The 18,514-nt window shown below is 35.6% G+C and overlaps 1 protein-coding gene across 7 annotated transcripts in view; it reads right to left on the reverse strand.

Moving 5' to 3' along the window:
• The window catches only part of PTPRD (protein tyrosine phosphatase receptor type D), a 1,172,279-nt gene that overhangs the window by 44,887 nt on the left and 1,108,878 nt on the right, over positions 1-18,514 (reverse strand). For all 7 annotated transcript variants that reach the window (XM_054517855.1, XM_036402900.2, XM_036402899.2 and 4 more), the window contains 2 exons: positions 17,603-17,726; positions 6,155-6,330 (listed from right to left, as the gene is read on the reverse strand). In XM_054517855.1, coding sequence (XP_054373830.1) covers positions 6,155-6,330; positions 17,603-17,726 — 300 coding nt within the window. The remainder of the gene's footprint in view (positions 1-6,154; positions 6,331-17,602; positions 17,727-18,514) is intronic.

An 18,514-nucleotide genomic window follows, 5' to 3' on the forward strand; every position in this document is an offset into this window, starting at 1 on the left:
CTGGATGATATTCACAGTCTGTATTTTAGTTGAGGAATCTTGGCACAGCTTTTCCACCTGAAATGTGCCTAGAAAAAGAAAGTAAGCTTTATTGGATTAGATTCTTGCATGCATTAAGCACCTATGACTGACTACATTTCAGTCATAGAAATTGAGAGCTGACTATGTTCCTGCCCTTGTGCCTCTGAGAATCCTTCCATAATAAACAGTTATGACTGAGTTTTACAATTCTGACATTGCAACTGGTAAGATGCTACCTCGTAAGATGGTGTAGGAATTCTTGGACTGTGGCCATGGCATTCTGTTACAGTGAAAAAAAACCCAGTACAAACCTACACATTTTTATTTTTGTAAATCTGGTGAACACATGGTGTACTTAATTTTGTGTTTTCCTTTTTTTTCTCCCAGTTCTCTCATTCATTCATCATCTGACTCATATCTTAGCATGCAGCAAGCACTAAAGAAGTGAAATAAAATTCTGATAGTGCATTATTGGTACAGAAGGCAATGGTTTACCACTAAAACTAGGGAATGAACAATGACAAACTGCATATTTAATTCCTCTTTAGTAAAACAATACATTTTAGTATGAAAAAATGCCATCAGCTATGTGTCCTATCTACTAATATCTGCTGTCTTATATGCTAACATAGCATAGCTAATTTATCTTTTTATATTTTCCCATATAAATATACTTCACAACTTAAAAAAAACCCCACATTTTTACACACCTGTGCTGCCCCATATAAAACACCAGCGAAAGTTTTCCACAAAAATCAATTATATTTTGCCTAAATACAGTAGAATACAGGTGCACATAGGACTGTATTGAAAATATTCCTAAATTAATTTTTAAGTGCACCTCTTGCTGACTTCTCTATTCCTTTAGTGAAAATGTCTAACTGTCACTTATTTTTGATGCACTATTTTGACAGGTAATACCTCCAGTATTACCCAAACATACTTAGGAGGAAAGATCTGAAATTTTCTGCAGAAGCCCTGCACAACAAATGGAAAACTAACTCCATCACATTTGCATAAAAGTCTGCTGCATCCATATCATACAGAAAAGAAAACTGCATTCTTCATTTTCTGTGCGTATTATTTACTCTGGGGCACGTACTCTTGCTTTGTCTTGCATATGAAGTCAGATAGATTAGATATCAGTGTCTACTCTGCCAGCAACAAATCGGGATTCAAGAAAACTCTTCGCAACATGCACATTTTGAGTAGAAAAATGTAGTGCTCTTCCCAGACCTGCCTTTATCTTTTCCTTTCCTATAGCAAGACTTGGAAATCTTTGGTTGCCAATGTCTGTTTCAAAGCTGTTTTTACTAAGGAGTCTGAATGTACAATTACATTTCCCAGTCGTTGTGGGTTTGTTTTTTTTCCTTAAAAAACCGAATCAACCCACCAAGCAAAACAAACCTCAAACAATTATTTTATCTACTTGATATTTCTACTGTCACCCATTTTCCATTTTTCTTACACATGGAATAGTCTATAAATCTATAAAATTTTCATTGAAATACACAGACACAAGTGTTCTGGTGCTTAACACTTGAATAACAGGAGTTCCTATTTAGCATTTCAGCAATACCAGGAAAAGTCCATTTACCTTTTCTTGTGACAGTGCCATCTCTCCTGGCTCTCTCAGGTGTCAGTGACAAGTTAAGAGACACTGAGTCCAAGGACTTTCAATTATCTTTTGATGTTCTTATGGAAAAAAATACAGGACCCATGCAAATAGTCTCATGTGTATCAATAATGGGGAATAAATCTGAGAGAGGATACATCATTTTCCTACTGGGCTTGTTTTGATCTCCCCCTTCCCAATGAAGACTCAGGATTCAAGATGCTAAACCTTGACAAACCAAGATGATTATTCTACATATATGGTTTTTTAGATAATTTTTGCATAAAATATTGATGATGATATCCACTTCATGATAGTCAAATAGGTGTTTGGATCAGGCTAACAGAATGGCACAAATGTAGTTCTCTCATGTGTTCATTTAGTCATTAGCAAATTTGAATGAAGCTCATAGTATCACTAAGAAACTAAAGCCTTCCTCATCAGTAAAGAAGGTCAGAATCCGGCTCAATATCAACTTGATATTGACATTATATTGTTATTTACCTTCTATTATTTGCATAATTGATAGTGTCACTATGTTTTCATTTAGCTTTGACCTGATTGGGTTTTTTGTCATAAGATTTTAAACCTAGGCAATGGGGTCTCAACACAGAAAATATTGTAATGAGGTCAGCGAGGGAAGTATTTTCTATCAGTTCCAAGATAACACAGCAAATGTATTCAAAATACAGAACTACAAAGCAAAGAAGGAAAGGATTGAATCCTCTTGCACGTGGACAATCTATAACGGTATCCTATCCTGAAAAAGGAGGAAGGACTATATGCTTCCTGTTGGAGGCGACATGGTTATGTTTTGCTATAAAGAGAGATTTTTCATCTTATCATTCACACAATTCAGTACAGCTCGTGAGTACTCAGAACATCCAAAGAGTTGAGAGGAGCAAAAAAAACCGCATCCAAAACTCAACAACAACAAAATTTAATCTGTACCGCTTGCGGTAGAGGAGAAGACAGAGAAGTTGGAAAGAGAGGTATCATACATTAAAGTTTTACATGTTTAACATGTTTCCTTAGTGTAACACACAACTACTTTTTTTCAATCTCAAATTTAAAACGTTCAATATTGTTTAATTTCACTAAGATTAAACTCGTATCTGTGACAAAAATGCTACTAATACTGTTCCATGCACCGCCAATGTGTGTAATTCTTTTTGATACAAATTACTTTCATGGTAGCTGAATGATGAGACTGACTTTCTCTTCCAGTCTGGTTTAGGTCAAGGGAAATTCAGGTGATGACATTTAATATGAAACCAACTAAGTGTGAAAGGTTATAAGTGAAAGATCTTTTTTTCCTGCAGCTTCCTTATAGGCAAACAAATGAATAATGAATTCACTGTAACATCTTCATTTGATCTACTCAGCTGTAAAAGATGTACATTCTCAAATCTGAAGTCATTCAGACATCTAACACATGCTAATGAACCAACTTTGTTTCTGCAGATGCAATTAAAATCCTCATCTTTATCTATGCAGTCCAGGTTATAAAGGCTGATACCAGGCTGCAGGACTACATAATGCAAAAAAGCTACCTAAACAGAAATGATGACACGAAAATGGAAAGCAGAAAGTCTGAGGGAGAAACAATCTTGCCTTGCAGCGGGAATAATGATCAGGCTGCCAAGACACAAAAGCAATCAAAACAGAATCAAAGGAGAAAGAGAAACAAAATTAGCAAAGCTCTTCATCCCTAATGATATGTAACAGTGCTTATATTTCATGTTTGAAATCTCACTTGTTTTTCTTCTACAAGAATATGCTATATAATAATGATAGCACAAGAAAAAATAGCAATGTAATGTCTGTCATCACTGGGTTTTTTCCCTGCACAGGGATTCCCACTGCTGCCTCACCATCAATGCCATTAATTACATTACATGCAGCCACTGTATTAGAAGTGGTAAGTGGTATGCCATATTCACAGAGCTGCTGACTCTCAGACTGGGAGCTGAGTTATGTACTGGATAGCTGGGATGTAATGCTCTGCAATGAATGCATCAAATTCAGCCTATGAACACAGAAGGCGATAAATTATGCACAAAAAATACACAAATATAAGCATTGAATGCATGAGCAATCCGTTGACTAGAATGTCTAGTTTCTTATTCCACTTAGAGAATGTATTGCTTCTGAATGCTAATCACTTACGGAGGTGATCACTATTCTGATCAGTGTTTTTTTAGGGTGCAGCCAACAAAGGCTAGAGTTAGCTTAAAACTCTGCTCGGCAATTACTGGAGAGAAAGAGAAGGATTTCATTTAGTTACATCAAAACATCCTTCTAGACAGTGGCTGTCTGTGGCCTGCAGTATTAAGATAAACTTTCAAGTACTTAAATATACCTTTTGCAATGGGCTGCTTATTAGGAACTGATTTTTTTTTTTCTTTGTTCTGGTGTCACTTACCAGCAATTTTAAAGAATTAATTAGTAAAGAAATGGGCAGAATTACATTTTCTCAATTCCAAACAGGCAGTGCCTGGACTAGACAAGGTCTGTAGACCCAAGATTAAACTAAAAATTATGCTAAAATTACCATGTGCTATGTACTAATTGCCATCAGGTATGTAAAATCAGTGGTATTAATGTAGGTTGAAGTTACATGTGGGAAGTGACTCTATAATTAGAATGCTATACATTGCTTGAACTGCAAAAAGCCTACTCTACTTATAGAAATGACAGGAAGGGTAAAAGAGTAAATGTATATGTTTTGGTAAGCCTCCAGAAAGGAATGACTGCTGCCAAGAGGTTCAAGTTACGTAATCACTGCAATTATAGGTATCCAAGCATATGAAAAAGGCATCAATGCCAACACAGTATAGCATTAGACTTCATGGTGCAGTCCACCCTGTTCCAAGCTGACACATGCTGAAATATTTTCATTTTGAAATGGAGCTCATCCATGAACTACTGAAATATCAACTATTATCCAGTTACTCCTGTAAGATACTTTTACTGATTCAAAACCAGTCTGGATGATAAATCTTCTGTCCTCCTCTGTAATGTCTTTCTATATTACTGAACTCTTCTTCATACCCCATACTTATAGCATTTTTTAACTCATTGCACAGAGCCTTTGATACCTTAGCTTTTTCCACCTTCCACCTGTAGTCCTGCAGCCTGCTTCCCACTTGCAGGTTCCTGCAGCTTCACGCAAGCTTCTAGGACAGAGTACCTCAGAATGGTTGCAGCAGTGTTTTTCTGTGACACTCCTGTTTATTATTCACTTCCTGGATTTGAAAACCCTTCTACTGTTGTTGGCCCGGACCCAAGGGAAATGATAACCACTGATGTTAGTATCACCACTTCTTTCTCCCAGTTTCTGATTTCTACGTTTGGTTCAAGTTTCTGGCTTATAATATAGCCACATAAATGTGTTTGCAGAGAGCTCAGCAATGAACCAGCTGTGCAGCACTCTGCCTAGCCAACCTGTGCTCCCAGCAATGGTAACAGTATCACAAACAACCCGTGAGAACTTCAAGTACCTCTTGACACAAAATACTGTTACTGTAGAAAAAGTTTGATAGAGAATCCAACACTGATGGCTAAATACTTCCTGATTGACTGCTGCTGATGATTTTTCTCGTTTCTCTTTCTCCCCATCTTTCTCTTCTTCTTCTCTTCTGTTATTGTCTTTCCTTTTACTCTTTCCTCTCTAATAACATCCACTCTTAGAATTGATAAATACCACCAAATATGGACCCACTAGTAAATCTTCATGAAACACACCATGATCTGTCACTACAATTTCTATCACTTTCTTTATCTTATTTAAAATCTAATTACTATTTTTTATTTCTCTTTACATATAGCACATTTTTTATTATAACTCTTCTAATAATAGAATCTATAGTTTAATTATTTGAATAGTATCATGCTATTATCAGAACAATATCTGTATGTTTTAGTGCTTTACTTTCCTAATTTACTTTGGTCTGCAAAATTGAATTTGAAATACCATGGATAATTTTGTATTCTGTTATTGCATGTGCTGTTGTAATTTTCCTAGCTACCAGCATCTGCTCAAAAAAACCAAATGTTTCTCAAGCAAATCTTCATTGATATTAAACAATGGTGAATTTATACCATTTAAAACTGAGAAATGAATGCTGTTGACATACACTAACTTCCTCATAACAGGATGATACAATCATGTTCTTATTACTACAGAGGAAGTAACTCTTTCGGTCACCTCATAAGATTTCCAACATGATAAAAAAAAAATAGCCCCCAAAATCACTGTGATCAAAAATTAAAAATTTTCCAGAGCATAAAAAAAAAACCTAAATAAATGTTGTGACTTGGTAGTTTCTTAGTGAAAGCAAGATGTCCTATATATAAGTAATTTTTGTGGTGCAGACACTTTAAACTTGTAGCAACCTAAAAATCCCCTCAGTTTTTACACATACAAAGAAGACAGGCAAACATACATGAAGGAAACAAAACAATGACATGGTAACTCAGGTACAATATTTTTAACCTTGCATAAGTTTTCCTTACCCTGGACCTCTCCTCTAGTTTTGTCATCATGACGACTGTTGCACCTTGTTGCTCCCACATCATTCTCCAGAAGTCACCAAAGGTTTCTGGCAATGCCCCCTGCGTTGCTATATAAGCATTCTGCTTCCTGTATCCATCTATGTAATTGGCATTGATATAGTCGCTGCCCGGGATGCCTGCAAAGAGAGTAGAGTGAAAACACAGGGCAAAGTTTCTCTGCTGTCCTGTTTTACAAGGGCTGAACAATCCCACGACACTGGATTTGATGAATCCTAGCTTGCTGTGTGTGCCAAAGAGTGCATGTACCCATGCACTTACACGTGAGTGTAGGCCATCTGTGGAGTCAAGAGGCATGGTGGTCTCTCTGGGAATATTTGTTCTTTTGAAACAAGCAACACAGCAGCATTTAAAAGCTGGTCTGATACTGCCTGCAGACAGCCAAAATATGGCAGTGCTACCTGGGACAGACCCCTTTGAGGATTTTCAATCAGAGACCCTGAGGAGGCTCCTCAAACATTCTTGTTGAGGTCATTGCAATTCCTTTAAATACATAAGGAAAAAAAATATCGTCAAGACTATTAATATCACTGCTATATTCATTTTCTCCATTAAATGCTAAGATAATTATGAGTTTTATTGTAACAAAACACATTATTTAAGTCAGATTTAAGAAACAGTGAAATTTTCTATATGGTGTATGCATGAAATAAAGACCTTTGCAACACTGAATAAGAATTAAAAGCATTAAAAGAAGTGGGATCCAAGACTTGTGTGCACATGGGACCTACACCATTATTTGCTTGGGGCTCAGGTATTTTGGACAAGACGTATACAGGAACTTTGGCTGTGCCTTCCAGACACATGTCCATTCTTAGAGCCCCATAGGAAGCAGGCCAGTTCCTAACTGCAATCTGTATAACTCAGGGTATGCCACAGGATGCCTGGATTGGAACATGCTGCCTACCCAGGCCAAGGAGGTGTGCTGGCTGTAGCAAAGGCCACATTACTACTCTGCACTAATAAGGTAGGCATGCTCATGGAAATGGATAAAAATGGACTTAAAATTCTCAGACCACTGCTGAATTCAGCATAGCAGTGCCCAGCTTTTAACTCAGACTACATGTGTGCTGAAAGATAAAGCACTGAGGGAAGCATTTTTATGTCCCTGCTGTTGTTTTAACTGATGACTAGAGAAAGAAATAAGATATTAATGTGAGATCTCAGTGCTGGCTGAATGGCAAAGCAGTGTTAATTAGCTGAATATAATCATCTGCAACTTAGTAAGTTTTGTTGAAGTAATTGACAGAAGTTACTTATTTGAGCAGAATTGAATGATTTATATTTATGCAGCCAATCTGCCACGCACAACTCTGCAACCCCAAGAAATGGTAGAGGTTCCACAAAATCTTTCAAAAGAGAGTCAAGGTGATGATACCAGCTCCAGATTTATTCTACAGCTAAGACTGTTTTCCCTCATCAAAGCAACAAAATTGAGTTTCTTTGTCTATGAAACAGAATAAATTGTAAATAAGTACTTCCCAAGATGGTTGTCAGAAACAAAATCTTCAAATAGATTCTAATGCATTATCTCCTGCTAGTGCTCCCAAATCAGGAATTACTGGACCTGCACACTCCTATCTTTCCTGACTACAAGTAGCACACATCTGAAAATGTCTTCCAAAATATTTTTAATTTGAATGGAAATTAGGTGTACCTCTTTAAAATGGACTGTTCCTTTTAAGCTACAATTTTAATTGTTTCAACACTTATTCAGAGTAAACCTGAATGTTTCATTCCACTACTAACTTAGCAGTGAATGAACCCAGAGACTAAATGTCACAGTAAGTAAAATCCAACGTAATCTGGAAATTATTCAGATTATGGGTTACTGCAGCTGTAGTCTAGTAAAAAATTTTGCCTTCATGCCCGATAAAGTTCCACATACGTTCCTGTTTCATATGTTCAAATCATATTTAAAGTAAATTTTAAATTTGTTTTTACTTTCTGTACACAATTAGAAGAAAATCCTGACAAAATATCTCAGAGATAGAAAGACCTTGTGACTTCAGGGTTACAAGAGAGTCAGAAAATGGCACTCCTCAGGCAAGATGCAAGAATGGACACGGGCAGACTGTCTGACTGATTTGACCTGACTGAAAGTCTCTTCAGGAGAAAAATAAAACAAAATAAAAAACTTGTTAATCTGCATAGTCCATAGCTGAAAAGCATGATTCCCCTCCATGAAAATCAGAAAGTGGAGCTCAAAAGCATCACTCTTGTAGATCTGGAGCTGTTTTACGTGACACTTCTCATTGTGGATATTGGAGTTAATGATATAGAAAAATAACTGCTAGGCACAATGTTGTATTTTCTTCCTTTATCAAGATAATAAAACTTTTTTTCACAAAACAGATGAGAAAGAAGAATGAAGCCAACAGGAGAAATCTACACCAACTGGGTATTATTACCAAAGGAACTGAGAAAGCTGGTAAGAAATGTTTTCTGCATAAATTAGAATTCTATTATGATGCCTGGTATCATACTTTGAAGCACATGTTATAAATAAAAGCCTGAGGAAAAAATGAAAAACAACACTTTGTAAAGTGGTTAAATGATCTTCTGGGAAAGCTGTCCTCTGGAACTGATAATGCACAAACTCAGTGTGAAAATTAAGCATGAGAACTATTGCAAGCTGTTCCCTAAAGAATGATCTTTACAAATTTTAGCAACCAATACTAGTACCTATTGTAAAAAAATCCAGAATCCTGAAATTGTAAATTCTCTTTCTACTCGCTAATTTGTATTGAATTTATTGACAAATTATATTAAAATATATAACCTCTAAATTAAATAAATTCTAATTCTTTCAATTAGAATGAAGAAAAGCTTCCAGATTACACCTTCCTTGATCTAAGATTCAAGTCAGAAAGAATTAAGATTAAGAATTACTGATAAATTCAAGGAAGATTTCTTCAAATATAGATTAAAGTGGAAATTTTCACTCTGTTTCTCCACTTTATTTCTGTAAAGTGGACATGAAAAATTTAGCTAGAAAAATTATTTTACAAGGCAAGTCAGCTTCACTGCACCAAATGAGGATATATTTGGGACATGGACATGAAATTCCATTTACCACAGGCCCTGAGCAACTATTAATGAATTAACCAATGAAGTTTTGGGGAGAAAAAAAAATACAACAAAACATGTTGCTTCAACACTTGCTTTGCATCAAGCATTTATTGCTAGCAGAATACAGTACTCAATAGTACTGTACAGTACTCAATAATACTTGATCTACTGAGATCAAGAGAACAACTTGATTCAGAATGCTCAGTTCCATTTCCTCTCACACACAGTATCCATTAGTGATATTCTCTGTTCTCTATCCACTCTCATAGTCCCTTTAAATATTGTACCCATTTCTCACAGAGTCTCTTTTCATCACTATTTTCATGCATGACCTCAGTTTCACATCCTGCCCCAAAATCCTTAAAGCCCTCTAGGGAAGGTGCTTCAACATGAGAGGACTAATGAATTTGTTAAAAATAACAAATACAACAATTGAATATCTGTAAATATCTACAATGACAAAAAATAAAAAAATTATCAAAGATAAGTAAATCTAAATATTAAAATTTCCCTTTCTGAAATGACTTTTCCAGCCATAACCTCTTTCTGAGCTGAGAAAACAGAACAATTTTGTGTCAAGTCCAATAGTGCAAAAACAATCAAATGACAACCAGTCTGACTGCAGTACAATGAAATCCTGCAAACTTTTGTTAGCTGCCATAGCTTGAAGGCAACATACCCACAAGCACAGCAGCAATTGCCATCATTACTTAAATTTGGGTTTCATGGTTAAGAGAGGTCAGTTGTTCTGTAACAGCATGGGTCAAAAAAGGGACAAAGCAACCAAATTCTGTAAAATTGATATGAACTTAACCTAAGTCTTTTGGCATCAGTGGGACTTATTGTACCTTTAGGATGGCTTACCTGAAGTATAAATTTAGGGTAATCTATGCAGTATAACCTGACTTTTATAAGTTTCATGAAAGCAGAGACACAGTTTCTGCACAAGAAGTCAGTTAAAGACCAAGCTCCTGAACCATGATTCTACCACAACTATTTTCTAGTAGCATTTTCAACTATGGTGATGAATGACCAGAGTCTGCAATCTTTTAATTTAGCCAGACAGGAGTTAAGCACAATGGGGGAAGAATCAGATGAGTAGTTCAGCACAAAAGACAATCCACTTTTAAATATCTCAAGAGAACAATGTTTAGTTTTTATATAGTCAAAGTGAATGAGCAATGAAATAAAATTAGGTAATGCCACAATTAAAGTACAGAAGATAAAAAACCCCATGAACTGTATTGCTCTCAATTTATACTGAGAATGCATGAGCTGAGATGACAGTACAGCTTACTGCAACATAGACTCAGATCCACAGGGCTAATAGTGTAGACCCTAGGAATGATTCACTTGATTTCCTGAAGAGAGTTATAATCTCAAATAACTTTAATTAGACTTCACATTTTATTCACAAACTGAAATCAAATAATGAAATTATTTCAAGCCTTTACAAAGGCTGAGTACTGAACAGCCTTTCTATTTAAAATAAATTAAACTATAAAGCTTTGTTTCTGCGCTGCTTCCCTAAGACATGTGCTTTTAGTCATGTGCATAAATAGTGTGAAGTAATAGGATTAAATTCTGTCATGCTTGTAAACAAGTTGGAAAAATACCATGATGAACTCAGAGTGTTGATGAAGTTGTACTACTGTTTTAAATCAATGTCTGGTGTTTTGAACAATGCCAGAGCAAAAAACACAGGCTGTTCGTGCATGTGTGAACAAAACAGTGAGAAGAATCTAATTTATGTAAGAGGCATGCATCAGGTTAACTATAAAAGAATGCAGATCAGGCCCCTTGCTATCCTCTCTTTTTCATCTCTTTCTCTTTTGCTTTCTTTGTCGCACCACCCCAGCTCTGCACCATCCACATGGAAGGAACAATGTGGAATCTGGGGTGATATTCTTTGTTCTCTCTCTCTCTTGCTTTGTCTGATCAAAGCACAGCTGTCATTCTATCCCATGCTCCATACTGAACTTTATTGCAGGAGTGTGGATATTGTGGACATGTGTTGCGGCTTGTTAAGCCAGCACCTTTGAGGGGTTAATTTTAGGAGGTGAGAGCTATATTAGTGTGCTGTACAAAATTAAGGGCTTGCTAGCCACCACATTTGTGGAAGCAAATTTTAAGAATGTAGAGGGTTGTTAGACAACACTTTTTGACTCTAAATAGTTGTCTGATTGATGGAGTTAAGGCATGCCTTAAGAACATAAGCACAAGAGACCTCACTTTAGGTCCGGCTTCTTTTTCAGCCTGATGAGAACTTACCATGACAATGTGCCCCCTGCCATGGGTTGTGACAGCAGCCCTGGTTGGCAATGCTGTGCCTGATGCTCCTGAGGACATGTTTGGCCCCCTAGATGCTCCCCCTGTGCTGGATGCTCCCAAGAACATGTTTGTCCATCCTGGCTGCCAGGGCACTGCTGACTCATGTTCAACTTGCTCCCTCAAGTCCTTTTCTGCTCTCCAGCATCTCATTCTCCAACTGTTTGTACTTCCAAGGTTGCCCCATCCCAGGTGCAGAATCTGGCACTTTGTCTTGTTGAACTTCCTGTGGTTGTTGATTGTTCAGCCCCCTGATTTGTCAAGGCATCTCTGTAGGGCCTCCCTGCCTTCACGGGAGTCAACAGCTTCCTCAATTTTGTATAGTTTAGTATCCCTTCCAGTCCTACATCCAAGTCATTTATGGAGATGTTAAAGAGCACCAGCCCTATGGTGGAGCCCTACAGAACCCCACTAATGACAGGTCCTCAGCCTGATGCCACCCCATTCACTGCAACCCCTTGTGCCTGACCTGTGAACCAGTTGCTCACCCATCACATGATGTGATTATCCAGCTGTATGCTGGACATTTTGTCCAAAAACATAGACCATGAGAGAAGGTATTAAAAACTTAGCTGAAATAAAAAAAAAATTACATTAACTGTCATTCCTTAATCCCCTTGGCCAATGAACAGGTGCTAGGTGACAGTAACCAGTGTTTCTGTGGATGTTTTTGTTACATGAAATCTATATAGTTAAGCAAATAATCAAATTGAAATGGTCTAAGCACAAATCTGTATTTTAAGAACTCACTGAAATATGGAGCAGCACTAAATCAATGAAGTACTCCGGTAGTAAATATTTGTAAAATGAAGGCTTTTTACAAAGACTGAGGAAAAGTCTCTACATATCATCCCAGAAGGATGAAGGAAAGGAAAAGATGAAGGATGAAGAAGGAAAAAGAAATGTCAGGAAAAGAAAACCTACAGATAGCTGGATTGTGAATAGACTGTTAGGAGGACTAGGAGAGGCTGGTGAAGAGGGAGAAGATGAATGATATGGAAACTCAAAGGGAAATGTTGAATTAGAGAGAATTTATGGACAGAAGGCAATGCCAGAAAAGGATAGGCAGAAGATGCAGAATTAGGCCTGACAAAGAATGGGATTGTGTAGAGGGTGGAAGAGAAGTATTTGAAAGGAAAGGGAAAAGGTGACAAAAGTGAAATTAAGTATGCAAACAAAGAACTAAGAGTGTAGAAGATCTGCAGGCAAGATGAGAAATTTGGAAGATTGCAGGTGAGAAAAGAAACTTGGAAAGTGACCAGCAGAAAGACATGGAAAAAAATGGAAGCTCCTTTAGAAAAAAAAAAAAAAACCAACAAAACTTAGCATGAATTTGTTTTGTTTTGGTCTAAGAAGTGTCTAGTATTAAGAAGCCCAGAAAGGAAATAAACAGATTGTTCTGTGCAGGTCCTCAGAGGCATAGGTAAGAGCATTGCATCAGGAAACGATCCACAATGCATGACAGTATGTGCAGATGGCAGTATGTTGCACAATATTACAAAGCAGACACTGAATCCTAACATGATATCCTCATACTGTAGTTATTTTACTGTTGTCTGAAACTGGGTTTAGCCATCTTTTTAACACTGAGTAACACAGCAGTTAACAGACAAAGGAATCTTTTATTGAATAGAAATATTAATTTATACTCTAAATTATGCACTCAAAGAGATGACGAGTGTCTCTACTAATATGAAAGGATATGATATCTGGTTTGCTATTTCCTGCAAAACCCAGTTTCAATATGAGTGCTCACGGTAAATATGTACCAAATCTTCATTAGTCAGTCAAGAACAAAGCCACCAGATGTTTTCTTGGAGTTTTTCCCAATGGAAAGTATGTCAATATATGCAGGAGAAATTGTTCTGACTAGATTTTAAGGGTATCAAGAATGGCAGCATTTAAGTTATAACTATTACAGTATCAGTAGGCTCATACACCTACAGCTTGTTTCAGCATTGTTGTCAAGACATGCACCACAACATCTACACTATGAAATCTACTTCACAGGGGCCCTAACACCATGAAATCACTTCACTCATCTTTCTGTATCCATATTCTTTATGGGTATTTCTGTATCCATCACCAAAATACTTTTGTTGTTTTTAAGGCACACCAAACTTGTAGGGTGAGGGGCCATTCAGTTCCTATTGTTAGCAGAAGGCAACATAAATGCAATGTGACAGAGTGCAAATAGTTTGTACAGGTCATGACTCTTCCATAGTTACAATGCTCCAAACAATTTCTAAATCTTACAATGATGGCCTACATAATCAAAGCCAATTTAATGGCAACTGGCCATCAGACAAATAAGAATATTAGCAGCTTTTTGCCTTTTCTTTCTTGTCCATTTGTATTACATTCAGAGCTTTCTAGTTTTCTAGCAGAATTTTAAAGTCACTAAATTTCCAAAAAAAAAAATTACCGTGCTGAAATATGATAGGTATTTTTTTCCTTTTAATAACTGGCCTTATGCAAATACATCCACATATAGAAGACTTTTAGTCATTAATATCTCCTAAAATAATCGGCAAGGCATTTTAAAATGCAGAATGTTTATCCATTCCCTCCCCACCTCCTGAATTTTTATTTACTTCTTAGAGGTTGAAGATCACAGATCTAGCTGTTTTAACTCAATCTGTTCATCTTTTGATCAGTAAATTCTCCCTTAAATCTATTTGGATGCATATAATAAACTTCACTACATTCTAACATTCTGTCATTATACTTTAAAATTCCAAGTGTCCATCTCAGAAACAGCCAAAGACAGCACAATATGAGCTGATTTCAAGACTTCAATCAGATTTCAAGAACATGGGAACAGAATTTTGCAAAGTAAAATTTTCTTTTCAGGAGGAAAAACCAAATTACCATGTCCAACCTGGGTTTTCTCTCCAAAGGGAAATCTAATGTAATAAAATTTAAGCAGTGATAACAAATATATTTCTGTGAAATGAGTAATTATGTTGTGGAACTCCATACTGTATGTAATTAGAGAGGTCAAGAACTTAGTGGGGATTCAAAACAAGGTTTTAACAGGAGTTATGAAGGGTGCCAAAATAAATACTTTGAAAGTGTTAATAAGCCTTGTGTTTCAGGGCTAATGCAATTTTTAACAATTTGATATCAATAGTTCAAAAGAAGTAATTTCAAATCTGTGCTAATTGCTTCTCAAGACTTTCTAGTAATCACTCTGAACAGGCTACAGAGTTCTGCTATGGCATAAAACTGGCCTTGTGTCTCATTCTGAAGTACCAGTTACAAGATTCCATATTTCTGCAACACTGTTAAGATGCTAAATGTTCATCAGTGTAGGATTACAGTTTGGCAGATGCTTAGTCTTTTCTTCATATATATTTCCTCTTAAACAGCAAGCAACTGTCTAGGTGTAAAATGGAGCTCCTCTCATTAGAAAAGCACAGCTACTATTCAAACCTCGCTAGTAATACTAGTTTTCTTGTGACCATCAAAGAAATGCAGATGAGGCCTATGTGTAGGCATGTACATGTATATGTGCATGCATATTTGTACTAAATATTCTCCAAATAGTTGTAACAAAATATATTTTAGTCCAAATTTAGGTCCTGATTAAGTTGTATAGTATCATAGATAAAGGAGAATTTATTTTTAAGTAATATTCCAAATACTGATTTCCCTGGTAACATGAAAAGAAACACAGGTATCAACTGAATAAAGTGCTGGCCAGACTGTGTATTTTCATATCTGAAATATCTACTTAAAACCTGAAAGACAAATACTTTTTACTAAATGCTAAAACCAATTGATTAAACTTTTGAAGGTGCATACACAAAATTTCATCTACCCAATAATGTAAAATCCCAGGAATAAGAATTTTTAAGGGGATAATGATATATTAAATTATTTCTGTTTTCAAGACTAAATATCACCTTATAAAAAGGCATTTACTATTTGATTTATTCACCATATGCTTTTTTCAGCATAATCTAAAGACTTGGAAAAAAACTAAAATCATGCAAATCACTGAATGGGTGAATATTCCATTTGTGGTCTTACATCCAACACTAATATTACAAAAGGTTATAATACTTTTCTCTCTGTAGACCCAGTGACTATGAAAGATTTAGAAATTTTAGCCACATTGTGGTATTTCTTACTTAAAAAAGGGAAACAAAGATAACTATCACTTACGTAAAAACATAGTCCAATGAACTGTGTAATTTCATACTTTCAATTACTTTCACTAACATTTTCTGCTTTGCCTCTTAAATTTTCTTCTCATTCTCTGAATATAATAATTTTTTTTAAAGGGAACCAAATTTCAGGGAAATATGGCAGTCTAGTTGTCTAATATGTAAATTATCAAATAAATTTGATTACATTTAATTTTTTTTCTCTCCTTCTCTCCTCCTTTACACAACTCTTTTTCCAAGCAAAATCCCTGGGAAAAAGAGTCTTCTTTTTGCCAGTTAGACTTATCTCCTAGTTAAGCATTTTGTTCTGAAGAATACCATTCGGAAACCCTGTCCAGTTGCTGTTCCTGACCTATTCAGACCATGTACTTTGACCACTTGTCTGGACCAGTGAGACAGGAAAGGATATATTTATTGAGTTACATCACATATAGTGCTAATTAGAATAGCCTCCTTTAGTGTTGAGACAGGTAGAGCCAGGTTTCTACACAGCCATATTCTTTTACAAGGCAATATGAAAAATTGTATGTTGCAAAAAAAAATCTTGCCAGAACTGCAAATGAACCTCAAAGGTGGAAAAATATAAGCAGATTATCATATGCAAATTCTTCAAGGTAATCATTAAAATTTGCTAATACATTTGAGAAGCTCTTATCTGTATTATCAAAGCCTGTGGTATGCAGCTGCAATGAATGAGGAAAGATCTAAACTTCAGTGGGATTGCCTTTTTCTTCACCAAGAAGCTAATATTAAAGTGGATTACACCTATAAATCCAGTGTATTTAGGTCTGGAGTAGCCAAAGATAAGCAGCTGTTTATAACCATAAATTAAAATTCTTGCAGTTTAACTTGTACCATGTTATGACTGAAGTAACTATGACCTTGAATATAGATCCCTTTATCTTATGTATCGTATGCAAGTCCTGTTGGAGCTAACTAAACACAACTCTTATTTTCATTTAAATTTTATCATTTAAATATATAATTTTTTTGATTATGGCCATCATTAATACCTGACTGACCACAACATAGAAAAAACTGAAAATCCATTTTCAACCTAGGAAGTAGGTTAATAGTAAGGCAGAATTGGAAAAAAATAAAAAGAATCCTCTGAGTGAAAACCAGCGTGTCCTGATCCTTGGTAAAACAAACACAACACCTAGGACTGGCTACCTGTAACAGTTTTCTTGAGATAAAACTTTAAAGTGTTTATGAATTTGGGAAGCTTTGTAACAAAGAAAGATACAATGAAAAGCTCTCACTAAATCACACTGTCAATCTTTAGTCAGTGAGATACTCTCAAAAATGCCTGCAAGTGGGCATTTGTTTAAAAACTCTAGTTTGATATTTAGATTGGAAATTAAAATTAAAGTTCTAAGAGAGTTTTTAAAATTTCCCCAGAGAATATGAGGTTGAACTGATTTTTTTCCCCACAATAAGGTTTTGCAAAGTAAAATTCAATGAGCAGATATCTTGATAATTTCATTGATCAACAAATGCCTCAATTCAAATATGTTTGTTTACTGCTATGTTTGCTTTGTAGTGTTAGTATAAGTAAGCAGCGATATTAATTTATTTCAGATAACTCACTGGCATATACACAGGGACCTAATGCACTCAGTGTTACATGTGAATGTACTTTTTAGTGCAAGTTCATAATACATTGCTGACAATAAGCATCAGAAGAGGATTGTCATTACAGGAATTTGCTGGAAGTGCTTTAATTAACACTTCTTTATATAACTATATAAAGATATTGATTGGTTAAATTATTCTAGATTTTAGGATATAATTAATTTAATTTTAAAGGTCTCCTTACCTTCTATTGCTGAGAGAAGAACACGAGAATGGTCGTATGCAATTACATTCGCATATCTATTCTTTGGTTTGTTTACTTCCAGGTTAGAGTGTTCCCATGTGAACTGCTGGCCAGGATCAATAGACTTCAAAAGACAAAGAGAAAAAAAGGAAAGGAAACTTTCAGCTAGGGACTACATAATTGTTTTATTTATGGTAATTAGAAACTAAAATCCCATAGTTTGCACTGGAAATAATTTCCTTTTGAAAGAAAATTATTACTTCAGGACACACTGTAACATATTAGATCATATTACATTAACCATTGTGTATTTATGCATCTGAAATTTCCATGAGGAATTTAACCACAAGCTTTTAAAATCCAGGGCTTTTTCTTCAGAGAAAACAAGCTATCCACCCTTTTATCTTTTTACTCATTTCAGAAAGTGAGGGGTTCTAGATTAACAGAAAATGAATAAATATCATAAATCTCAAAAACACTGGGATGAAGGGGAATAAATATTTTTGCCTTTATTAGTAAGAACACATGTTCAAAAATTTTCCTGTCCTGTTTTTTAAATAAACTCCAAAGGTTCCTGAAAAAATTTTTCAGAAGAAAAAAAATGTTTCTTTTCTTTCATTTTGTTGCCAGACTAACCCGTGGCACTAGTGTTGCTCAGGAAACTAGAGCTGTGTTTCATCCATGGACAACATCAAGAAACTTGCTTTTAATTTCCTTGAGTCATAAATAAGTAAGCAATTCAGGCATATTTGAAATTTTAATGATATCTTTTTCATAAACATAACTAATCTTATTCATAAACAAAACTACATGTTTCCAGATTTGCTGTTTATTTTCTGTTCCAGGGTGGAATTAACAGAAACATTCACCACACCCCTTCATCCTTCACCACTAGGGAAACTTCAGACTCTA

Source organism: Molothrus ater, chromosome Z (assembly GCF_012460135.2).
Source record: "Molothrus ater isolate BHLD 08-10-18 breed brown headed cowbird chromosome Z, BPBGC_Mater_1.1, whole genome shotgun sequence".
NCBI lineage: Eukaryota > Metazoa > Chordata > Aves > Passeriformes > Icteridae > Molothrus > Molothrus ater.